General features: G+C 35.7%; 1 protein-coding gene across 1 annotated transcript in view; it reads right to left on the reverse strand.

The window, feature by feature from the left end:
• Positions 1-25,880, reverse strand: part of LOC128549565 (uncharacterized) — a 51,446-nt gene extending 25,566 nt beyond the window's left edge. Inside the window, exons 1-9 of the mRNA XM_053526513.1 lie at positions 25,598-25,880; positions 18,110-18,170; positions 15,800-17,046; positions 15,057-15,150; positions 12,427-12,590; positions 6,983-7,129; positions 5,154-5,259; positions 3,639-3,677; positions 1,531-1,730 (exon numbers count right to left, since the gene is read on the reverse strand). Of these exons, the coding sequence (XP_053382488.1) occupies positions 1,531-1,730; positions 3,639-3,677; positions 5,154-5,259; positions 6,983-7,129; positions 12,427-12,590; positions 15,057-15,150; positions 15,800-17,046; positions 18,110-18,167 (2,055 nt within the window). The 5' untranslated portion in view covers positions 18,168-18,170; positions 25,598-25,880. The remainder of the gene's footprint in view (positions 1-1,530; positions 1,731-3,638; positions 3,678-5,153; positions 5,260-6,982; positions 7,130-12,426; positions 12,591-15,056; positions 15,151-15,799; positions 17,047-18,109; positions 18,171-25,597) is intronic.
• Between the last annotated feature and the right edge of the window lie 1,983 nt (positions 25,881-27,863).

Raw genomic sequence — 27,863 nt, forward strand, 5'->3', positions numbered from 1 at the left:
GGCCAATGTAACCCTAGATTAACCCTGTGAACTGTTAACTACTGAGAACCCTATCAATTGTAAAGTAATTAACTATCCAATGTAATGACAAGTTCTCCTTACCAATTTGATAAGGGTCATTTGAGAAAATATCAGTTGTTGTTATTTTCTAGAAGAGTATGATCTTGAGACCATCCATGATTCCGGCCAAAACTGTTCATCTGTTGATAAAACCGTTTACTTGGGAGTGAAGTACTCACTTTTTTCCTTAGCCTGCGCTTTATTTGGTCATATTTGATCAAGAAATAAAGAACTTACGCCACTTTGAAGAATCGAATCGACGGAATTTGGCTTGCCGTCTTAGCCATAAAATGACGTCAAAGTCTCGTGGTATGGGCACACTGGTTTTTATGTAATGACTTTATTACACTCCCGCGACGTCAAACATGTGATAAATGATATTCATTTTCTTTTTCACGCGTCTAACCGTAATGCGACGCTGTCGTCGCCGGTAGCTCTGATATTAAATGAGTATGTTATAACGATTTCTATCAAACAATGCGACAAGTTGTTATATAACATAAAGAGACCAAGTTTTAACTGAGGAAAACCTTGTATATGTATAATAATCAATTTTGAATTCATGGAGATAATTGCCAAAATTGTTTTTGGCCAAAGATATGTTTACTAGTTTTCGTATACATTATGACAAAAAAAGTTGGCTTTTATGAAAATAAGACACATTCATTGTTACACTATACTGCCGCTGTTAAAATGACACTTTTAACGAATACTGCCTTGTCAGTGGAAAACTATTTTTTGTGCTGAAAATGACATTGATATCTTCGTTGTTTTATTTTCGGCGGGTTGTTACACATATGGGCGCTAATATGCCATGGGAATGATGCACATTTTAGGTTTGTTTCTTGCAATCTGTGACAGAAAATGTCGAAAATCCCTGTTACCAAAATTTTATTTTAGGTCTTACAGTTTCTTTTTTTTTCAATCAAATTTATAACAACAAGTTTTACGACATTTTCTAGTTTCCTGAAAAAACTTTTTCCCAGTTATATTATATTGTCTTGTCCCATCGATTAGCTGACCTTCCCGCCCGCTTAGCTCAATAAGGAAAGCGCATGGAATTAAACCTAAAACAAGCATCTCTCAATAATATTGGGCATAGGCCTACTATTAGCGTTATGCGGTATCACAGGATTCATAATATGGTCTACAAATTTTATTGTTAAGAACTGAATGCTATTTTTGTGCAAGTATATATAGCCTAGTTTTAAACCATAAAAGGGCTTCTTGCAAATCCATAAATCGCACCGGAGATTCTAGGATGATTTTCAAGAAGTCACAACGTGGTTTATGTCTGTCTAAGTGCACACAAAAATATATATACGGAAAGGGCCAGCCTTGTTCTTATTACACCAATGTTGTTTATACGAAAACATTTTTATTTCTTCCTATATAAAACATGTAGTGAATGTAAATATATATAATATTATAGTATATGTTTATATATATAAAACTGATGCCATAACTTACCATAGAAGAAGTACCAAAATCAGTTTTCTTTGCATTCTCTGTTTGTAAAGCACCAACTGTTTTAGAAACAACACCGGTCTGATCACCACGAAGGTCAACCACAACAGGTGCGGTATTGGCATTCACGAGGAATATGCTATAAAATTGATCATTTGCACCAACTGGGACCACGAACTCCAACCCGAAATTGTCGTAACCACCTGCAGTTACATAATTCAAGCTAAATAGTGATTTCATTTTTGTATATTTATCAGCCAATGATAGCATTTACATGACAACTATGACTTTATTTCAAAATTGTCTCAAATTAGCAACAAGAGAGAAATTGATGTCGCTATAATCATTTTTTTTTCCAACTGATGCTCATGAACCAACATTGCGGTATATAACAACTGGTATATGACATGTCATGGAAAAAAAATCTTCAGATTTAAAAATGTCTAAAAGACTTACTTTTTTTATAGTTTAAACTCGTTTAAATTTGGTTAAACATTAATCTTAATACAACTTTGTTTTTATTTTGGTGATAAAATTGTAAAAAAAATAAATAAGCGCAGCGATACTTTCAAAACCCAGCAAAATTCACAAAAAAAGTCGAGAGTATGAAAAATCATTCCTAGACTGGTCACTTAATATGGGATGAAAATTCCCGAGACGGTAACGTCCGTACATAGTTATTCGTCTTTGTTGTCTGCATATACTGAGACAATTTTTTCGATGTTTTCCGGTTCCGGTTTATGTACAAAACGCAGACTGGTTGTCTGCAAGAACATCCGAGCACACCGAATCAGTCACAGAAATTCGTAAACCGCGCCAACATGATTCTTTTTCGTAATGAAAACTGTACATGCAACTTAAAATCACTTTCAAACAGTGAGAAAGTGTAAAGGCCGCCAAGTTTCTGCGTGGCGTGCAAAAAAAACAAACAAAAAATCCTAAAGCCAGTGCGAGAACGCGGTGAATGACGTCACCGTCACGGCTTCCCATAAATTTTGCAAAGTATGATATTTGCTGTAAAAGGTATGATGACACTAAATGTAAACTTCACTGTTTAGAGCGAAGTTTCACTTTCTTTTGAGTGTTGAATATTTCTTCGTAAGTAGATATTGTAATATATATCGTCATTGTAATATATATGTATTGATTTATTGAGGTGGCTTATTGACACACAAACAGAACAAGACCCGAAGGATGGTTTATATATTTAATATGTGTGTTGCATCCAAAGTATTAACTCACACTCTCTCTATAGAAATATGTATATATCTTACATACAGAAACAATAAAGAAATATGATATCATAGGCGGGGCTTAATCTATCTTGTAGACTTGCTTACTACAGATATATAAAAGATAAATCCCCATGCTAGGCAGTGCCTTAATTCATATTACCAAACGTATACTCGTATAGGCAGCCATTTTGAATGGGAACCACCGCATGGCAGGGAACCAGATTAGAAATGGCATCGACATGTCAACAATTCAAAGCACCACTCTACCAAATGCTCTGTTACCATGGTTACAAGTGATGATGCACTAATAAAGCTGATATATGCAAGGCCTGCATTGCTTTTCTCTAGTCCTTACCCTGCTCAATTTCCATAATGAACTTGTCCATCTTTCAATATGAACAGTACCATTAACTCTTAAAAGGGGTGCTTACCAAAAAGAGATTGAATAGATGGCGAACATTACAGTTCTTGATCAGACTGCACGGATGTGCAGGCTGATCATGACCTGCACTGTTCGCAAATGCAGGATCATTTCTTTATTCATTTTGTTGGGTTTAACGTCGCACCGACACAAATATAGGTCATATCGCGACTTTCCAGCTTTGATGGTGGAGGAAGACCCCAGGTGCCCCTCCGCGCATTATTTCATTACGAGCGGGCAACCTGGGTAGAACCATCGACTTTCCATAAGCCAGCTGGATTGTTTCCTCACATGAAGAATTTAACGCCTCAATTGAAGCTCGAACCCACATAGATGAGGGGCAAGTGATTTGAAATCAGCGACCGTAACCACTCGGCCACGGAGGCCCCTCAAATGCAGGATCAATCATGTCCAGCATGATAAAGGGTTAAAATCAAAAGAAGTGATTTGCATACCTCCACTTTTTATCTTGTTGCAATCCTTCTCCGGCAACTCTGAAATTGGTAGATAAATGAGCCGCGCAACGAGAAAATCAACATAGTGGCTTTGCCACCAGCATGGATCCAGACCAACCTGCGCATCCGCACAATCTGGTCAAAATCCATGGTGTTCGCTTTCAAAGCCTAAGGCAATTAGAGAAACTGTTAGCGAACTGCATGGATCCTGACCAGACTGCGCGGATGCGCAGGCCGGTCTGGATCTATGCTGGTCGCAAACGCACTATGTTGGCTTTCTCATGGCACGGCTCAAATATTTATTTCAACAGTATATTCTGACACAAATATGTTGACAAATATTTTCAAAAATAAAATCGTCAAATAATTTTGACCATACTTATGGAATTTCATTCTTGTTGTTGCTAGTATATTCTTACTTATTACATACTCATTTTACAACTCCCGTTAAAATTTCAATGGAACCTGAAACGTCAATATGTTTTCATATTTACGATATTTTCAATAACATTTATATAGTAATATTAAGTATAGATGCGTATGTACTAAAAACAATTATTAGATTTGCATCGAGAAATATCCACTCGTTCTTTCGTGGAATAATATCGCGTAAAAGTCGCGCAGTATTTCCGCTGCAAAACTCATACATATTTCTCGACACAAATCAAACATATAAATACTTAAGGCCATTTTTTTTTATCGAACCTATAAATGGGTAATTTCACATGATACAACTGACTGTATCTCGCAAATAATTGAATAAATTGTTTAAGTCATAATTCAAAAGTATTTAAAAGTATTTATCCAATAACCTAAAGAAAGGTTATTCATTCATTTGAAACAAGTTTCCTATAAGTTTAAACAAATAATTAGTTGACGTCAAAATTTCTTAACACGAGGTTTCGTCAAATAAAATGAGGATTTCTATCACGGTCATGGAATTTGATTTCTTAATATTTTCGACCTAGACAGAATTTCTAAGAAGGTGATTTTATTTTCTCTAGCAGTGCTTGTTCTAAAGACAAAACATTTCAATGATCATGATGAACTGAATTCATTTCGGTAAAAAATATCGAGCATTTTTAATTTACCGAAATTCGAATGCACTAGGGTTTAAGTTTATTGTAGAGGGGGTGGGGTGGGGTTGGTATGTTAGTCCCAGTACTTTGTTTGGCGATTTTCTTTCGATTTGACTCCTAAACTGATTTATCTATGTATTTGTTTTGTTTTTCAACAGTATTTCAGATATGTAACGGCGGGCAGTTAACCTAACCAGTGTTCCTGGATTCTGTACCAGTACAAAACTGTTCTCCGCATGTAACTGCCATCTTCCCCAAATGATTCAGAGGTGGAGGACGAATGATATCAGACACAATGTCTGTTATCAAATCGTCACGGAAAACATACATGTACGCCCGCCGGTGATCGAACTCACGACCCCGAGATCCGTAGATCTGTGCTCTCCCTATTGAGCTAAGCGGGCCTGATGTGATTTAAACGTTAACATAAATTTACCTATGACAAACTGAGCAGTCTGTGAGAAAGCGGTTACAAACATCACATCATAATCGATCTCCCTGCCGGGAATTTCCATATAATGGTCTCCGTCGCTCTCTGTTTCCTGAAAAAAGAAAAACAATCAGTTTCTTTTACTTAACATATGAACTGCACCGCACATGTTGAGCTTTCTTAATAATAATTAGTATTCAAAATACAATGAAATGTTTATAGTACTAGGAGCTCTTCATCAAATATAAAAAAAAACATAACAAGATACAGAAATGCACACTGAAATGTTTACAGTACTCGCAAATCAATGTAATACCAGTGTGCAAAAGTGCCTAACGTAAATAAAGTATCCAGGATACAAAGAAATGTCTTTATCTTGTATTTAAATCAAGAAACAATGGAATGTCCAAAATAATAAAACCGTGTGCATGAGTGCCTGAATCAAAATCTTTATATAATGAAAACTTCAAGACACTATAAAATGTTTAAAGTACTCACAAATCTGTGCGTAGTATCGTATCCCCATAGGTTGTGCTCAATGTTATTGTGAATAAAGACTATGAAATGTTTAAAGTACTCACAAATCTGTGCGTAGTATCGTATCCCCATAGGTTGTGCTCAATGTTATTGTGAATAAAGACTATGAAATGTTTAAAGTACTCACAAATCTGTGCGTAGTATCGTATCCCCATAGGTTGTGCTCAATGTTATTGTGAATAAACACTATGAAACGTATAAAGTACTCACAAATCTGTGCGTAGTATCCCCGTTGGTAGTGCTCCCTGTTACTGTGTATGAAGACACTATGAAATGTTTAAAGTACTCACAAATCTGTGCGTAGTATCGTATCCCCATAGGTTGTGCTCAATGTTATTGTGAATAAAGACTATGAAATGTTTAAAGTACTCACAAATCTGTGCGTAGTATCCCCATTGGTTGTACTTCATGTTATTGTGTGTGAAGACACTATGAAATGTTTAATGTACTCACAAATCTGTGCGTAGTGTCGCCATTTGTTGTGCGCAATGTTATTGTGTATGAAGAAACTATGAAATTTTTAAAGTACTCATAAATCTGTGCGTAGTATCGTATCCCCAATGGTTGTGCGCAATGCTATTGTGTATGAAGACGGTATGAAACGTTTAAAGTACTCACAAATCTGTGCGTAGTATCCCCATTGGTAGTGCTGCCTGTTACTGTTGGTGGACGGATAGCTCAGTGGTTTGCACACTGGCCTTCCAATCCTGAGGTCGGGGGTTTGATCCCCGGCAGCTACTCGGGAATTTTCAGAAACGCTTTTCAGTGTTTCCCACCCAACTAGAGGTGTACTGGTCAGGAACCCAGGCAACCCTTGCGTGTATCAGTGCTATACACTGGACACGTTAAAGAACCAGGCTGTCTATTCGCAACGAGCTAGGCTAAGTTAGCCGGACAAGCCTGTATCTGATTTCTGATCTCTCTGTCGTGGGGGCTTTGTCTCACTCTGTCCCTCTGGTCAGATCGCTCTGTGTCTACTAGTAGAGGATGAATTATGCGCCCTGTGTGGCTGCATTTGAACTATGTAAAGCGCCTTTGAACGTGAAATTGATCATGAAAAGGGCGCTATATAAATCTGGTATAATAATAATAATAATTACTGTGTATGAAGACACTATGAAATGTTTAAAGTACTCACTAATCTGTGCGTAGTATCCCCGTTGTTTATGCTCCATGTTATTGTGTATGAAGAAACTATGAAATGTTTAAAGTACTCATAAATCTGTGCGTAGTAACCCAATTGGTTGTGCTCAATGTTATTGTGAATAAAGACACTATGACATATTTAAAGTACTCACAAATCTGTGCGTAGTATCCCCATTGGTTGTGCTCCATGTTATTTTGTATGATTGTTCAGCAGTACAGTTTGCAACAGCTATCGAAAGTGTTCCATTCTCATGACATTTTGGCGTGCACACTTGAAATATTACGTTTGTTGGCGTTATCTAAATAAATAAGGAAACTGCTTTATCTGGGGTGTTAGATTTGTGAAGTAATTACAGAAAAGGCCGTAGTCAAACCTTGATTTCGCAGGGGCATGCAGCAACAGCAACTTCCCAAAGTCACATATCTAAAGTTTCAGTATAAAGAAAATAAAAGACGAGTGTCGTTCCATATAAGATCTTTTTAATCATATGTTAGCTTTTTCTTCTTTCTTTAAATAAAATATATAAGGAAAATTCGACAAAGAGATTTTGTTACTAACTAACGAACTAACTAACTAGTACATAACTAGAGATGCTTTTGAGAAAAGCGCATGTTTCCCACAACTGCCCAATGAAAAATGACTGGTTTCTCTGGATGGTCCAGACGAGTGGATACAATTAGATGGTCTAGACAAATGGATCCAATCAGTAATTCAAGGGCCATAATTAAAAAGTGCCTAAGCGGATTTGACTAGTTATCGAACTTGGCCGAGATCTTATAGTCAAACACATTTTGTTCAAGTTTGGTGAAGATCCGATGAGAAATGTTCGACTTAGAGTGCGGAAAAGCTTAATTGTGGCAGACACACACATACACACAGACTGGAGTAAATCAATATGTCTCCCACACCACTGTGTGGTGGGAGACATAATTATGACATGACATTAGTTCACTTTTACGACTTATAACATGTCATAGCACATTTGTATTGAAATGTTATTTTCTACATTCTGCTAACGTATGAAGATGTTGTAGTGGCAATTTTCAAATACCCTTGGTAGTAAGCAAAGGTACCTTGTAAACTCATTATAATGTGGAACATTTATGCCAAGTAATTTTTAATTGTTTTTTGGATGGCGGAATATTTGAGCTGACATGAAACAAATCCTGTTAAAAACTGACCTCAAAGTGTGTGACATTGACCTTAACCCCAACGGTCTTAGAGTTAGCTTGATACGTTGCCTTATTAAACATTAATGGGGGACATTTGTGCCAAATTATATTCCATTGTAACAGTTATGGAACGAACACAAAACAGACAGGATATTGATAACCTTTGACCTCAAAGTGCGAGCCTGATGTTTAGACTAGGGTTCAGGGCTTTGCACATGACACACTGTTCTGTAATGATAAATTTTTGTGCCAAGTTCTTTGAATGTAAGTATGGCAAAGTTAATGACTTGACTAGAAAAATACACAATTTCAAAAATTTTAACCTCTAAGTGTGGCTTTGGCTTTTAAGGAAGTGGTCTGGGTGTTGGCTCGACACGTTGTCTCATTATGGAAAAACCATTTGTGCCAGATACTATTTATATCCCTTGTTAGATAGCAGACTTATGGAGCAGACACGAAACATACCATTATTAAATACAATTTTCACCTATAACCCCCACATGTGACCTTGACCTCAAGTTAGTGAAATGGGAGATGCGTATGTCGCATTATGTTGTTATAGGGAACATTTGTGTCAAGTGATAATTAAATTTCTTGATTGATAGTTGAGTTAAAGAAACTCTGTTGACCTCTGACCTCCAACAATAAACTTGTCCTTTAAGCTAGAGGTCTAGGGTTGCGTATGGCAAGGCGTATTGATTTTGGAAACATTTGGGCCAAGTTATATTAAAATCCCTTGATGGAGATGGCAGAGTAACGGACCAGACACATTTTTTTTTGACGGACTGCCATAACAGAATGACAGACGGACGGAATAAATGCAATCCTATAGTTCCCGAAACCGGTCTTTGGATCGGTAGGGGACTAATAACGTGAAATATGCACGTCTGTGTTAACGAATCGTAACGAAACGCTAAAAAAAACCCTCTAAAAAGGTTTGTTATGCCGGTGTGATTCTGACGACATCCACAAAATGATAAACTAGAATGTGTCTGTAGGACACAGGGCATGCCCCACTGGAACATTTGTCACAAATAAGGAGAAATAATTCAAATGTTTGCAGTCTTAATGGGGTAAAGCCTAAACAAACATTTCATGAAAAGGATTCATTATTCTAGGCCATATACTTTTTGAGCTATGAGCATCACAAACATAAAATCCACTATTTTGGTTATTTCAAGGGCCATAACTCTGTAATAAGCGCTAAGATTCTCAAGAAGAATGTCAAGTGTGCAAGGTAACATTATGATAAAGACTTTAGCAAGGTTTCATGAATTTACATCAAATACTTTTTCAGATAGGCACATAATTAGCTGAAAATGTGCATTGTTTTACTATTTCAGTCATAACTTTAAAAATAGGGAAAAAGAGCCAGCCAAAAAATAAAAGTTGTGCAAGTTTATATCATGATAAAGACTCATGCAAGTTTTCATCCATTTATATCTTATACTTTTTGAGCTAGGTGCATCGCAAGTAAAGGTGAAAATGTGTAGTTTTGACTATTTCAGGGGCCATAACTCTGAAAATAGGGGGCGGAGGCAGACAAAAATAGGAGGTGTACAAGTTCATATCATGATAAAGACTCATGTAAGGTTTAATCAATTTATATTAAATACTTTTTGAGTTAGGCGCGTCACAAGGTGAAAATGTGCATTTTTGACTATTTCAGGAAATAGGGGGCTGACCCAGATGAAAAATAAGAGGTGCGCAAGTTCATGTCATGACAAAAACTCATGCAAGGTTTAACAAGAGCCATGTCAGACATGGCTAATCCCCCCACCGGGCATATCATAATTGAAGGATGTGGTCCGCATCAGGGGTTTTAAGATGTGGAAGAAAGAATAAGTCAGTAGTGAGGTGGTTTACTGCTAAATTTTATTAATTTTCATGAAGAGTATAACTATGATGTTTTTCTATATGGCTACTGTAAAAAGAAGGAATGGAAAGCTAACAGGGAACAAGAGTGCCAGAATGTCACAATATATGCCCGTCAAAGCAAATTTCTTTACTCTAGCAGCTGTATTTGCAAATGGAATGTTAATTTTGTGGTTGTTTAGTAATCATTGTAAGTCTTTTGTTTTTTAAAGTCCACAAAAAAACTCCTTACTAGGTAGAGATACCTTATATATAATAAAATTAATAAAATACACCTAAAACTGGAGAGTAACATCTATGCTGTACCACAGAAAAGTGGTCTTGTTTTTTCCCTAGGGTCAATTATAAAAATGTTACAATATAAGTTATTTATAGTAACAACTAAGGGAAGTTAATCTTTATAAAAAAAAAAAAAAAAAAAAAAAAAAAAAAAAAAAAAAAATTGCAAGTCCACACAAAAATCTTTATCAGGAAGAGACTGGTCAAAATACACCTCAAAATTGGATTTAGCATGTTTGTTGTACTACAGAAAAGTGGTCTCGATTTTTCCCTACGACTTGTAATGAAAAAGTACAATAAAAGCTATTTAAAGTAACAACAAAGGGAAGTAATTCTAAAGAAGGGAACTGCGCATGACACTTCATCTCATGATGGTGTATAATTGTGCCAAGTTACATCAAAATCCCTCCATGCATGAAGAAGAAATGCTTCGGACAAAGTCATTCTTGTATCTGACCTTTGGCCTCTGTGACCTTGACCTTAGGCCTAGTGACCTGGATCTTGCGCACGACACTCCGTCTCGTGGTGGTAAACATTTGTGCCAAGTTATATCAAAATCCCTCAATGCATGAAGAAGAAATGCTCCGGACAAGGTTTTTATTCTTGTATCCTTTGACCTCTAAGTGTGACCTTGACCTTAGACCTAGGGACCTAGTTCTTGCGTATGACACTCCGCATCGTGGTGGTAAACATTTGTGCCAAGATATATCAAAATCCCTCCATGCATGAAGAAGATATGCTCCGGACAAAGTTCATTAAGAAAATATGATAAAGGGGAATAACTCAAAAAATAGGCAAGGTAGAGTTATTGTTCTTGCACACTGCACTTCCTCCCAATGTGTTCTATCAGTGTATGAAGTTTGAAGAAAATCCCTCCAGTACTTTTGGGGTTATGCTCCGGACAAAATGTTTTAAGAAAATATGATAAAGGGGAATAACTCAAAAAATAGGCAAGGTAGAGTTATTGTTCTTGCACACTGCACTTCCTCCCAATGTGTTCTATCAGTGTATGAAGTTTGAAGAAAATCCCTCCAGTACTTTTGGAGTTATGCTCCGGACAAATTTTTTTAAGAAAATAAGATAAAGGGGAATAACTCAAAAAATAGGCAAGGTAGAGTTATTGTTCTTGCACACTGCACTTCCTCCCAATGTGTTCTATCAGTGTATGAAGTTTGAAGAAAATCCCTCCAGTACTTTTGGAGTTATGCTCCGGACAAATATCGTTGCGGACGCACGCACGGACGGACGGACGGACAGACGGACGCACGGACGGAGAGCATTTCTAATATCCCCTTCACCTTTGGTGGGGGGATAAATTAATTTATATTAAAACCTTTTTGAGTTAGGCGCGTCACATGGTGAAAATGTGCATTTTTGACTATTTAAGGGGCCATACCTCTGGATATAGGGGGCTGACCCAGATGAAAAATAGGAGGTGCGCAAGTTCATATCATGTGAAAGACTAATGCAAGGTTTAATAAATTTATATTAAATACCTTTTGAGCTAGACGCGTCCAAGATGAACATGTGCATTTTTGACTATTTCAGGGGCCATAACTCTAAAAATAGGGGGCTGACCAAGATGAAAAATAGGAGTTGCGCAAGTTCATATTATGATAAAGACTCATGCAAGGTTTCATGGATCTACATCAAATACTTTTTGAACTGGGCGTGTCACAAGATGAAAATGTGCATTTTTGACTATTTCAGGGGCCATAACTCTTGAAATAGGGGGCGGAGCCAAACGAAAAATAGGAGGTGCGCAAGTTCATATCATGATAAAGACTCATGCAAGATTCCATCAATTTATATCAAATACGTTTTGAGCTAGGCGCGTCACGAACTTCGGACGGAAGCACGCACGCACGGACAAGACCAAATCTATACGCCCCCACCACTCATGAGGGTGGTGGGGGGCACAAAAACGCTTCGTCTCTGCTGCTATATACACATATTCATTTGTTTCAACACTGTTTGATTGAAAAGATACTTGATATCTTTTATGTGTCTCTTTTTGTGGTTCTTTTCGCCTTTTGCTGATGTATTACCGCAAATCATCTATTAATGTCGCATTTCGGCGTTGATGGTTTAAGGACAATGCCGGTTTTATTAACCCCAACGCAGTGATCTCCCTTGCCTCTCAATGAGAGCGCAGCGGCAAGGGAGATCACTGCGTAGGAGTTTGCGGCTTTATATGTGTAATTTATTATATTAGTGTGCAATGCGACTTATCAACCATTAAGCGAAATAAAGAAAAAATTAAACCTACTATAGCTGTGTACGATGTGATTGGCTCACTTGTAGTCTGAAGCGATACCACGACAATGTCGCAACTTGTAACTCTGAAATCAACGGGTGACGCTCCTTTGACATTTATTGATTTGAAAGTTGTCTCCCCTGTACTGGCGTTTTGCGTAGAAGTGAACTGAATGGCTGAAAACGTGAAATAGAAATTCTATGAAGTCGTAAGTTTACGCTGCAGCCTAATCCCAAGGTAATGTTTATTTGTGCTTATTCAGCGTGTTAACTTAGGAGTAAAGCTAACCGACCGGAATAAAAAAATATATATATCTGTACTAACAGGAGTTTTGACTACGAATAGCTGCACCTACATGCAATTTTAGACAATGGATAGCTCACTTACTCTCAAACATTTTTCAGGCCAAATAGCTGTACTCGCTGATATTTAAGACTATAAATAGATTCATTCACTGTTTCTTAAGACTGTGGATAGATTACTTTATTTCAAAGACAACGAATAGATTGACTGTCTATTAAGACTATGAACATATTATGCTGTAAATACATTCATTCCCCGACCATTTAAACTATGAATTGCTAAACTCACAGACATTCTAGACTATGTATAGTTATACATACAGTTACTTAAGACTATAAATAGATTCACTCCCAGACAATTTAAACTATGAAATCCTATATGTTCACACATTCTAGACGATGAATAGTTTTACTAACTGTCATTTAAGACTATAAATAGATTCACTCCCAGACAATTTAAGCTATGAATTGCTATATGTACACACATTCTAGACGATGAATAGTTTTACAAACTGTCATTTAAGACTATAAAAAGATTCACTCCCAGACAATTTAAGCTATGAATTGCTATATGCACAAACATTCTAGACGATGAATAGTTTTACTAACTGTCATTTAAGACTATAAATAGATTCACTCCCTGACAATTTAAACTATGAATTGCTATATGCACAAACATTCTAGACGATGAATAGTTTTACTAACTGTCATTTAAGACTATAAATAGATTCACTCCCTGACAATTTAAACTATGAATTGCTATATGCACAAACATTCTAGACGATGAATAGTTTTACTAACTGTCATTTAAGACTATAAATAGATTCACTCCCTGACAATTTAAGCTATGAATTGCTATATGCACAAACATTCTAGACGATGAATAGATTCACTCCCAGACAACTTAAACTGTGAATTGCTAAATGCACAAACATTGTAGACGATGAATTGTTTTACTAACTGTCATTAAAGACTATAAATAGATTCACTCCCAGACAATTTAAACTATGAATTGCTATATGTACACACATTCTAGACGATGAATAATTTTACTAACTGTCATTGAAGACTATAAATAGATTCACTCCCTGACAATTTAAACTATGAATTGCTATATGCACAAACATTCTAGACGATGAATAGTTTACTAACTGTCATTTAAGACTATAAATAGATTCACTCCCTGACAATTTAAACTATGAATTGCTATATGCACAAATATTCTAGACGATGAATAGTTTTACTAACTGTCATTTAAGACTATAAATAGATTCACTCCCAGACAATTTAAACTATGAATTGCTATATGCACAAACATTCTAGGCGACGATGAATAGTTTTACTAACTGTCATTTAAGACTATAAATAGATTCACTCCCTGACAATTTAAACTATGAATTGCTATATGCACAAATATTCTAGACGATGAATAGTTTTACTAACTGTCATTTAAGACTATAAATAGATTTACTCCCAGACAATTTAAACTATGAATTGCTATATGCACAAATATTCTAGACGATGAATAGTTTTACTAACTGTCATTTGAGATTATGAATAGATTCACTCCCACGAATTGCTAAACTTACAGACATTCTAGACTATGACTAGTTTCTCTTACCGGCAGTCTTAAACTATGAATTGCTAAACTCACAGACAGTCTAGACTATGTATAGTTTCACTTACTGTTCTTTAAGACAATGAATAGATTTTAAACTATGAATTGCTATACGCACAAACATTCAAGACGGTTTATAGTTTCACTAACTGTCATTTAAGATTAAGAATAGATTCACTCCCACGAATTGCTAAACTTACACACATTCTAGAGTATGACTAGTTTCTCTTACCGACAGTCTTTTAACTCTATAAATAATTCACTCCGAAACAAATTACGCTATGAATAGCTGCACTCCCAGATTATGTAGAATATGAAAAATAGCTTCACTTCAAGATCATAGTTTGACTTTCAGTTGTTTAAGACTATAACTTGATTCACTCTCAGATGATGATGACGATGAAAAGTTTCACTTACAGTCATTTTAAGACTTCGTATAGCTTTGCTCTTATACAATTTAGATGATGAATTTAGATACTTACTGTCGTTTAAGCATGTTAAGACTATGAATAGCTTATTTTGAAGATGATAAATGATGTAAAAACTGCATGCGCAGATGATGAAAACTATGAATATCTTCTTTGCTGACAAAATCAAATCTGTATTTTTCTTATCTTTTTTTCTGACATTTAAGTATATATAAATATCTTCTTTAACTTTGAATATATTAACATATAAGACTATTATTAGCCACATTTAAGACTATTATTAGCCATGCTTACCAATGTCCTCTTGTGTACAGGTGTCCTCGTCTATTTTACCATCGCAGTCATTGTCCACACCGTCGCCAGGTACAGGAGCAGTGGGAATACAATCCTGTAGGTCAAATTATAGGTCATTTACATTCATGTAGGTCAATATACAGGACATTGTTATCTAGAAACAATGCATGCTACTCTCCTAATCGAGTTTGTTACATATATTACTAACTGACATTGCTGATACCTCACAGGATATACTTTTTGACAGGAGTACTAGCATTTAAGGTTGTAGTTCCTTAAATGCGAAAATCGCATACGGAGAATTGCTACCCTAAATACTTAAGCATGATCAAATTTCAAGTATTAGAAAATTTTGAAGAGTAAACGAAATATTGATATATTAACTTTAAATCAAATAACTGGACACTCAGCGCTGTGTATTCGAATTTTTTTTCTGAGATCGATTTATTTCCAATTAGACTCCGTCAAGCGTACATGTCAAATGTTGCTGGTTTTACCGATGGTCCCCCGTGTCTTATATATTTTGCGGACGGTTTCTCGGGATTTCCATCCCAAATTAAAGGTATTTCGCCGTAAGGTAACTAAAAAACACAAAAAAACTTAAAAGTAACCAGATATGTATTGCCGAGACAAAGTATTACTAACCTAGAACCAACTGTATGTCTCGCGTTTCCTTTCAATTAATTTTCAAATATATTTGAAGCACTTGACAAAACAGACTCAATCATAAAAAGGTACTATACCTCATTTTCCCAATCCCATTTTGCAGCTAAAAGTACTGCCGATTTTCCATCGCAATATCCATAGGAGCTGCGATTTACTCCGTGTGACACTCTTTCCACACTTTCAGGAGACGCGAGTCCGATTTTTAGGACGCTGTAATCGGAACCTTCGATAGTTATCCAAGGACTACTAGCCGGCACGTTCCAAAGAAGTGATGTTTCAGTACCCGTTTCTGTTACCACATTTAAAACGCTCTGGTTCTCGGCTTTTTGTAAACAGTCAGAATACACCTCTTTGTCTGTCCACTGCATAATATGGGGAACCAGCACCATAGCTGGACTTCCGGTCACTATTGTCGTGTCATTGTAGATGTTTAGAGACATGACTTGGACAATAAGGATTGGTTTCGATGCATGTATACTGCTGTGCATCTCCCAGTCGATTCGCCACTCTACTGATTCTCCCTTACCAGAAATATCAAATGGTGAAAATCCGAGAATATGGACGGTTGTTTCTTCACTTTTAGTCACGATTTTGATGATGTCGCCCGCATCGTTTAGATAATTAGGGGCTACAACAAAGTCTGTTCCCCATTTGTTGACTGGAGGGATTTGTTCAATCATATAGGCTGCAGATCCGCTAGCAGAAGGAACGTCTCGTGCGCCAACAAAAACTGCTACTTCGTGGTCCGATGCTATGTATGTTCCTGATAAATCAGTTTTACTGTCACTACTCTCAATATGCAAAACCTCGTTCTCATTTAGACTGAATGGTATCGGTTCGCCAGGCGGCGCGTTGACCGGAAGTGGTACTCCATTACAAGTAAGTGCGGCTGGCGAAACTGGTCGAGGAAACACGATATTAACCGAAGTTTTATCGACAGTTCCCACCACAGCAAACTGACAGAAACCTCCTAATGAACAGTAAGTTATGACGTAATACTCTCTACCAAGGTGCTCGTCTGGAATTGCAAGAAAACCGTCCTCGAGGGTACCTGTTGTATCCGATTGATACACGTGCAAAATAAAGTCATCAGGCGACTCTACTTTGAAGCCAGCTGCGGAAATGCCAACTAAATCTGGAATAAGCCCAGGACAAGTTCCATTCGGAATTAACTTCATTATGTTAGTAGTACCTTCCTCTTCCCATATGCAGCCGACTTCGTTTGTTACAGTTGGCGTATCTGTTGCACCCTGGTAATGTAGCTCTCCAACTTTGGGTTGACTGCTATTCCGACCAAGAAAGGTCACGTGGTATACCATACAATCTGAAAACGTTGCAGACACTATTATTCATATAACTATAGTTATACAGTTCCTTAATAGTCAAACAACAAATCTGATAGACTGATAATCATGTCCTAAAAACGCATTTAATGTCTCTAGTTCAGCTTTTGTACTGTACTTTACTTTTTCCGACATCGTAACACTTAAATAACGCCAAACAAATATTTATATTTGCAAGAAGTCATACAAAATGGTCATATTACAAGATAATCATGTCAAAAATATTTCATATATTTTTCTTCTTTCGGATATTTGTTGTTTTTTTTTCATTTTCCAAGGGAAACTTCACGAAATGGTACATATGTCACTCACTCTATACCCCGCTTACGGATACACCGATCACATAAAGAGATGGTTTCGGACAATCCTTTGTAACGGATTCCGGGAACCTTTGTAACGGATTCCGGAGCAAAGTGTCACGGATTTCAGGACGATTATTTTAATTTACCGTTATCGAAAACGGAAATAACTTGTATTTTTCGTAGAACTGATATGAGCCGTGCCATGAGAAAACCAACGTAGTGGGTTTGCGACCAGCATGGATCCAGACCAGCCTGCGCAACCGCGCAGTCTGGTCAGGATCCATGCTGTTCGCTAACAGCTTCTCTAATTGCAATAGGCTTTGAAAGCGAACAGCATGGATCCTGACCAGACTGCGCGGATGCGCAGGCTGGTCTGGATCCATGCTGGTCGCAAAAACACTATGTTGGTTTTCTCATCGCAGAACTGATTTGTCAGTCAAATAACTTATTTTCGATAATTAAGTGTTATGTTGCCATAAAAAGTGATTATTGTAAATAAAACTAATGCCATTTTGTCTTTTAAATATTACGGATTTCATGACGACTCATTTTTTCCATGTAACGGATTTCTGTCTACAATTATCTTACCATTATATATGTGCAATTTGGACATTTTCTTTATTTGTAGTTACGATTAATGTTCGTTCCAGCACAGACATCGGTGTTTCAGAACTGAATACATAGCTTTTAATTACTTATCATATGTGCCTGCACACTCTGAACACCGTGAGTGTTAACTTACCTGTCATGTGAAGTCCAGCTGCCAACATCATGCCCATTACCAGCACAAGGCCAGCCATTTTCTGTAATGAGGAATACATGCATCATGTTTAAGGATTAAAAAAACTACAACAGTTACTATGAATTTTGTTACCAGCAGTACGGTCATTTTTTTTTCTGTAATAAAAAGGCACAGAAAAACGTGTCTGCATTTTAATAAAAAGTAAAAAAAAATATTAAAGGTCTTCGTCACTTACTAGAACACCAAAACAACTTTTACATGTGTATTTATCTCTATGAGACGATTTACTCTAAACTTTGAATTAGTGCATGCCAAAACGGAAGCGGAAGTTGAACACATAGCAAGGATTACTAGCCTTATGTTTTTAAATGACCTATGATTTAAACAACAAAAGAACACCAAGGAAAGTTGGGGGCATGTATCTTCTAAGAGAAGTTTTTTCTGTCTGACAGGTCAAAACTATGGAAGATCTTCCAAACTGACAGCTAAAATGTGGGTATGAACCTATGTGTGATTGGGTTCGTTTACATTTCTTTGAAAGCAAAAATATCCTTGAAAATGCTACCAAAATGTCAGGTATAGGTCTACAATGAAATAAAAACAGGACCTGGCTTACATAAAACATGAAAATGCCACTTTTGGCCTGACTATAGTAAAGGAACCAGCATGGGAATCATCTGGTCTAGCGTAATGGCGGACAGATTTTTGAACACTAATTTTTCACTTGGCATGGCCAGAGAGGACTAAATTAAAGCTGGTTTCTGTTTAAATTTCATTGTGGGTGTATTTTTGACATTTTGGTAGAAAAATTGGGAGAGGAGGTTGTATTTGGTGAAGTGGAACTCAGTATTAGTAGGAGTAGTACTTCCAGGTCACAGCAGTGTGATTTTGATGTGATTTTACAGTTAGCAAATGTGACAAGAGAAATCTCTCTTAGAAGATACACGACCATTACTTTTCTCTTCATTGTATGTCAGTTTTATCATAACTCTTTAAAATGAAGTTAAAATGGGTCTAGCTATGTTTGGTAGCTCATTAAAAAAATGTCAGTTTTATATAGAATATATAGGGAATACTAATTATGCTAGTTTAACCTTTAACTGGGAAAAATGGATGATCATTATCCGATTACCTATTTAGTACTGTTGTACTTTTATAAGTACATGTATATTTATTTATAACTTATATATTAATTTTGTTTATTTGTTAAACGTTTAAAAGTACCTATTTGAATGAGATCAGCTGAGCGCAGAAATTTTCGGATGCACATATGAACAGACAGTCATGTTTTTTATTGTTATAGTTAACTGATGCTGAAGGAGCAAATTTAATAATAAATGTGTCCCGTGTGGTGGCGGGTTGGTCTTTGAAGTTCGAAGTCGTCGATAATTTATGTTGTGTCTATAAAACATCAAATATTATGTGTTACGTAGATTGGCATTAATTGGTGCTAATTTGAGTTTACTAAGTTCTGGCCATTAATTTGAGCCGTGCCATGGGAAAACCAACATAGTGGCTTTGCGACTAGCATGGATCCAGACCAGCCTGCGCATCCGCGCAGTCTAGTCAGGATCCATGCTGTTCGCTAACGGTTTCTCTAATTACAATAGACTTTAAAAGCGAACAGCATGGATCCTGACCAGACTGCGCGGATGCGCAGGCTGGTCTGGATCCATGCTGGTCGCAAAGCCACTATGTTGGTTTTCCCATGACACGGCTAATTTGTCATTAGAAATTGGCATACTGAAGTTCAAGGCTACTAACGGGGATATAACGAGAAAACGACCGCATGACAACTAGACAAAAAAGCTAAAAACTGAATTGTTGAATTGTCGCGCATGAGAGTCGGCGCGGCGTTAAAATTACCATTTCATGTATTTCTTTTACAAGAAATAACGATTTTTAAAGGTCGCTGAACAAACAGAAATTTTCATCTACCAGTTACGCTCTCGTTATGTCTGAACTCCCGATGTGTGAGTTTGATGCGGGATGCGCACCGACTGAGATCCAGCTCAGTTTGAACTCACGCTATAAATTTCCTGATGTTTGGTTATGTTAAATATTTATTTGATGAAAAATTCAAAATCTGCCAACTATGAAAATATTTTGAAACGTACTTAAATATACTATTACTTTTTCAATTTAAGTTAATGAAACTATAAATATAGTTAAAACGTCCATTTTCAAAAAAAACTATTATCAAATTACTAATTAAAGTCAACATATAATATATCAATGTAGGCATTTTTGTGACAAATGAACTGTCTCATATGAGTTATCAGTTTGAAATTCAGAAATGGAAGCATAAAATAATATGTTTTAGATTTAAAATTCATGAAATTACATCCGACTGTCAAAAACATGATCTAAATTGTGATAAAACACCAAGATGCCAGAAATGTGCGTTTACTTGATGAATATCTACGGTGCCCCTAAAGTGACATGTTACACACTTTTTTTCCAGTTAGGTAATGTGAGACTTTTTTTTATTTCGTTTAAACGAAATGATTTCGTTTAAACGAAATAATCATTTCTTTTAAACGAAATAACTTATTTCGTTTAAACGAAATCATTTCGTTTAAACGAAATAAAAAAAAGTCTCACATTACCTAATTGGAAAAAAGTGTGTAACATGCCACTTTAGGGGCACCGTAAATATCAAATGAAAAAAAATGTAATTATACTGAAAGCAATTTGATATATAACTAATGAGCTATTTGAAACGCAAGTCATAAAACACATGGTGCATTTCTAATGAAGAATATTTACAATTTGAGATAGCACATATACAAGAGCCGTGACATTGTATTTTAGCTGTACGACTATAAACGTTGTCACTTGCAATGTTAGATTTTTACGTAAAATACTTTTTTCATAGTAGCTGATTTTACGAAATGTCACAAATCAGTCACCACAACTTTTAGCATATTTGTTCATACATAGTAAGCTTTTAACCCTTATCATGCTGGACACGATTGATTCTGTCTTTGCAACCAGTGTAGATAATGATCAGCCTGCACATCCGTGCAGTCTGATCATGATCTGCACTGTTCGCCATTCAGTCAGTATTTTTTTTTTTTGGTAAGCACCCTTTTTCACAGTTAATGGTACTGTCCAAATTGAAAGACGGACAAGTTCATTATAGAAATTTAGCAGGGTATGGGTTATGAATTATATAACATTCGTTTTATTACCTACTATATAAAACGTGTAATATTTACGCTTAATGAATTGCTTAACTGAGAGCATGACAAAGATCCCCTTCTTCCCGCCTTCTTTAACATGAAGTTCCCAGTAGCGTTGTGTGGAAAACATGCACATACTATTTTTCAACTGGTCGGCGAATGTAACCCAAACTAGCTAGTCGACTTAAAGCTACCCAACTCCAGACCAATATCATTTTGATAAACCCATCACCGTTGTTGTTGTCGTCGTCATCATCAACAACATTATTATCATCACCTTTATTATCGCATTTTTCTTATACGTTTTTAATTTCATCATAAATGTTATGAAACATTTTGTCACCTCGTCTGGACTGACCCTTTTTGAAAACGTACCCGCTAAAGTAACGTTTTTGTTAATTTTTGAAAGGTCATGTTACAGAACTGAACAGAACAGAATAGATACTTTGAAAAGAACTTAAATTCGTCCTCTACGCCGCGTCATACATGTATCATCTCGAATACAAATTTCTAAAATAATGCCTGGATAGCACCTGGAGTCTTCCTTCACCATCAAAAGCTGAACATTTACCTTACATCCGGACATTAATTTAGGTACGAGCGGGCACCTGGCTGAAGCCACCGACCTCCCGTAACCTGGCTGGTTGGCTTTCTCGAATTAATGAATTCTTCACCGCAAACGAAGTCTCAGACCAACAGTGGTGAGAGGCAAGCAATTTGAAGACAACGACCTTAACCAATCGACCACGGAGGTCCCTTGATAACCCCCCCCCCCCCCCCCCCCCCCCCCCCAAAAAAAAAAACAAAACATTCCTATGCAAAATCAACGACATGACTGTAAGTATTGTCGACGCTGCAACGTCGAGATGAACTTACAAATTCTTCTGGGATGTAGACTTTATTACCAAAAGTCAGACATTTTCATATTCTTAGAAGCGGAATATTTCTTTAAATAGTGAGAGCAAGCGGTGTGTCCCCAGGGGCAATTCTAAACCATTGATCTAAAACGGCTAGTGCAATTTTCAGCCATTTTGTGAGTAAGTCCCTCAATATCATTATTTTTTGCCAAACTAACGCTCCAGTATGGTAATCTCTAATCAGTTATTGTTGAACTCAATTATTTACGACACTGTTAGAGATCGCAGGGACACGGTAACACGGTTCATATGACACTTAGTTACCTTAACGTTAAGCGCTGGAATATTTAAATAAATTCCCATCGGACAGAGAAACAGATATTCATGTAGCCTAAATGACGGTTATTATTTCAAAGAAAACAATATTGATTATTGAAAATATCTCGCAGTATCACTTTTGTAACATCATTCAAATTAGGCAGCCGAGACAAATATGATTTATTTCAATACACTATCGATTCTAATCTAGTTTCCGTTAAAATCATGAAATATTCAAGCAGTTTCCTGCGAGTTCATTTATCTTATTTGAAATAAACAATAACTGCGCAGAAGCTAACAGCGTGAAGTGATAACTTCAGAAAATTAATATTTTCTTTTTTTTTTCATTTTAACGCACGTACATTCGTTTATAAATTATACTCCCTTTTAATGGTATTTCATAATTGTTTTCCTTTCAGTATTCAGTTAATTGATACAGCAATCGTTTTTGTACGGTGGTATGTTTAGGACATGTTTAAGGTTAAATTATCTCGTGCGTACGACATCTTATCCCGTGTGCACGACATCTTATCTCGCGCGCTCGTCATCTTGTCTCGTGTGCACGACATCTTATCTATAAAATAAGATGTCGTGCGCACGAGATAAGTATCTATAAGATAAGTTGTCGTGCGCACGAGATAAGATGCAGTGCGCTCGAGATAAGATGTCGCGCGCACGAGATAATTTAATCTTAACAAAAATGCATCGTCAGTGCCATCGGTAGATACGTGCGTTTTTTTTCGACTAAGGAAAATTGATATTGCACGACGATATACAGTGATATTGCACGCCAGTGCCGTATTGACTCCAGTAACCAACATGGTATTTGTGAAAATACCGACAACAAAACAATATATTAATTTCATTTATCATAGTGAAAATTCGTTGAATCAATTATGTTGACAATCTATAGCCTTTGTGATCATATAGGCTATTATTGTTAACAAAATCAAATCAAAGAGTTTTCACTAACATCAAGTTTTTTTTATGTTTTAAAAGAATACTTTTAAAGGACAAACAGTTAGTAGCCCAGTTACTGTTGTGTTCTTCGTCAATGTTTTTGTACTTTTCCAAGTTGTTTTATTGAGCGATGAAAACAGTATGCTAATTTTGTCAATAATTAACAGATAATACTATTTGTTTCCAATAATTCACCAAACATACTATGTCAGCAATTCACCAATATACTAATTCTGTCAGTATTTCACCAGAAATACTAATTCTGTCAATAATTCACCAGTAATACTAATTCTGTCAGTAATTCACCAATAATACTAATTTTGTCATAATACACCAATATACTAATCCTGTCAATTATTCAGCAGTAGTACTAATTCTGTCAATAATTCACTAGTAATACTAAGTAATACCAATTCTGTCAGTAATTCGCCAGTAGCACTAATTCTGTCAATTATTCACCAATATACCAATTCTGTCAATACTAGTTCTGTCAATAATTCACCAGTAATACTAATTCTGTCAATTATTCACCAATATACCAATTCTGTCAATACTAGTTCTGTCAATAATTCACCAGTAATACTAATTCTGCCAATTATTCACCATATACCAATTCTGTCAATCATTCAGCAGTAGTACTAATTCTGTCAATAGTTCACGAAGAATATAATTTTGTAAATATTTCACCAATAATACCATAATGGACGCAGTTATAGTTTTGTAACTGTCAAAAAAATTAGAAATTTCCACAGAATGAAATGGTATCGTTATCTCAATTTCGATCAAAATGTGACCCCACCCCTTTCTTGCTCTAAGCCCTAGAATTCATTACGGATACTGTTCACGTAGAATGTGTATTTCGTTTATACTGAAAAATTCTATTTTTGTTGAATTACACCGACGCATTGACCTTACGTACTGTTGCATAACGGTGCTCTACGACGAACTGCACGTGCGACTTAGCCTACATAATTTGGATTAAATAAAAGACAGACAGTCAGACAGACAGACAGGCAGATACATACATAGATATTTCCCCAATCATGAAGAGAACAACACGAAGCATTATAGATAAATTCAAATATCAAATACAATATTACAAAATGAATATGAATCCATCACTAACACATTCAGTAGTTTTTACATTCTTTTATTTATTATATACCTATATAAATTCTGTAAAAAAATCGGCTTGTATTTCACAATTAAATATGAACAGACAGACAAAATTTCCGTATTGTACCCTTTAAATTCCGTATTGTACCTTCCGTATTGTATGCGGTATATAATAAAAGGGTCATTATAACAGTAGCTAGATCTGGGACTTTGTATTCGGCTTTCGTGGATTTTGCAAGGTCGGATTACACTCGGCGCTTGCGCGCCTCGTGAGATCCGATCTGGCAAAATCCACTCGAGCCAAATACTACATCCCAGATCAATCTACTGTCATAACAACCCTATTATATTGTATAATGTAAGAAAACTGAATTTTATATTTCATGTCAAAAGTCCTAAGTCAGTTACGATTTCTACATCAGTGTACATTAGTGTTGTCAAACACGTTAATGATTGTAGTCATGATGGTAATTTCAGCAACAGTAATATAAATGAAAATTACAAGAAATGAAACATATATGTTACACAATGAAGAACCATTAATACGCAAATCAATGTATATCATAGAATGCATTGCAATATGCATGCCATTCGGAATAAGAACCCAAGAGAACATTTTAAATGCACCCCACAAAAAATCGCTTTACCTGTAAAGATTTTAGATTATTACATATCTATTTTTTTTTTCATTTTTGGTACTAAATTTGCGCTTATTTACAATGTGTATACTAAATTACAAGCATGTAAAATAAACGAAATAAATTAACATCATAAAAAGACTTCAGTATTGATTTATAATACAATAACTTACGAAAATTTCTACACGCGTTCCGCATTATTTCTAAGTTATATCAGGCTTCTTTTGTTATAGAATAATGTTCAGTTTGTATCTAGATAGTTCAAAGTAAAACCACAAATTCACGAAAAGAAAACTGCTACGGATTATGCAGAATAAGGTGCCCAAACTTACAAAGGTAGAATTACAAAATGTCACTGATTAAGAAAAGTATTTTATCTTATCATTAAGATAAAGAACAAAATACGGGACTAACCTTTAAGTATTAAAGTGTGTCTTTCTCTCCGTTAAATATCTCTCTCTTTGTATATAGCTAACTTTACGCCGCCATTCCTCGAATCCTTCTACCGGCTCATTAAAATACCTCATAATCAAATTGACAGCACATCACTTAGTCAGATATGCATAATACATTGTCTCCGAACCAGTGAACCGTAAATTTCTGTATATGATAACAGTATCCGCCAATGTCTATGTATTGATCTTTGAAGAAAAGCCAATCAATTTCAATTGTTTCCACAGAATATTTAATAACACACAGCAAAATACGAAACACTTAAAGTAAATTGAAAATTAATAAATGAGTTATATATATATATATATAATCGTTGTTGAATGTTGTATATATTTTGGAGGCGAGCCTTCATAAGATTTAATTAAAAGTCACGTTTTTCTTATGCTTGTACTACAACCACTTGGCGTGAAACTATTATACAAGACTTTCGCGCTAGGCCAATTAATTAGTGTGCTACGCGGCAGTCTGTTGAGATTAAACATTTCTAATTCTATCTAAAAAATATGTCAACGGGCCCATTCTCTTTCTGTGCTCCCCTCCCTTTACTGTGGCTTATCTCAACACGTTAGAAACAGAGGCAAAAGATTTTTTTTTTCAGAAAGTGCTATCAGAGAGGATTGATTTTATGGCCAAGTGGCACTTTACATTTAGTGACTCTGTCTACCCGGCATCTTACAATTTGAAAAGTTTCGGGAAAAATTATTGAAGTATATTCAAACGGTTTACTATAATTTCTAACACGACCAGCAAATAACCTATATAGGGTAAATCCGTAGAAAGTTGGACAAAATTCGAATAAACAAACCCGACAGATTGCTGTACTTTACTAAATGGAGATAACCTACTTTGGATTACTTCCCTTTACTTTTAACAGCATTAGTTTCCCATTTCGTATCCAATTGCACTGTAATGTCTAAACAATTCCGAAAAATACGAAGAAAATTACCTTCGGGTGAAATGGCATGACTCGGACAGTGTAGCAGAGATTCGGACATACTGTAGTAAAAACTCGGACATGTATTTTTCAGTTGTCAAAACTCGAACAAACACGATTTTTTAAAAATGAGCAACTGCAAGCACAGGGTTATCATGAAATAAGTTGAGTGTAGCCTATATGTAATTGTCTAGGGGTACGGATCCGTACCTCTAGATTCTGATATAACTATGTTATTTTTAAAACCTACAGCTTTTGCTAAACAAATATAAAGTAGAATTCTACACCAACGTAACAACCGTGTGACCCTTTAGCAAAGTATTTCAGTATGGCGTAAAAATGTTTGTTTCTTTTAAAATGCTAAAAAATTTAGGGTAGGTAGGTTTTGTTAAAAAGCTGAAAAAAAAAAGATTTCTCCAATGCCTTAAAAACATCTAGGGTAGGTCGGGAAACCGGAAACAAACATTATTTTACGCCTATTTCTTACTTCTTAAAATAAAAACAAAATCATACAGTAACATTTTTATATTTAGACTGAGTCATAATTGATTGTAAGAAAAAAACAACATTTTAAAACTTGCAAATTCTGAAAATAAGAACAAGATCCTTCAAATAGTCTCATTATTTTTTCTTCTTAATTCTCTTTTACAGTCCTTTTCACTTCTGTTTCATTTTTTTCTTTCATAACTCTCTGCTTAGTTCTTTTCACTTTTTGTTTTCTTTTTTTCTTAATTGAATTTCTCGTGACGTTTCTGAATATGTATTTCATCGCTGGTCAAAATTGTTTATCTATGACTTTGTTTTTGTTGTTACATGTTTTACAAACCTGTCTTTTTTTTTTTAATTTTTGGGGTCAGAAACATCTGCTTTATACTATCGTCAACATCAGGAGGGATTTTATGTTCTGTTTATTAGATATCAGACGTCGATACATTCATCTTGCTGTTTGGAAAGCTGCATTTTCATTCGTCCGACTTTTAACTACAATGCAAAATAGATAGTTAAACTAACTTCGCGCATTTCAGGTTTTCTCTAATTTTACATTTTTTCCCTGTTTCTTTTATCATTTTTATAACATTTTCAATAATTATGGTTTCGATAAGATCAATATGGAAGCTTTTGCATATTTTTAAAATAAGATGAAAATCACTGAATGCACCCAAGGATTCAAAGGACCAGCCTTGTGAAATAGTGCGAAATCTTCGTATGGAGTGTGTGTGTTACGTCACTTATTAATGTGTATAGTTACGTAAACAGTGTCAATGTAAAGATAATGCAACTGTGTTACTAGAT

This window comes from Mercenaria mercenaria, chromosome 16 (genome assembly GCF_021730395.1).
Source record: "Mercenaria mercenaria strain notata chromosome 16, MADL_Memer_1, whole genome shotgun sequence".
NCBI lineage: Eukaryota > Metazoa > Mollusca > Bivalvia > Venerida > Veneridae > Mercenaria > Mercenaria mercenaria.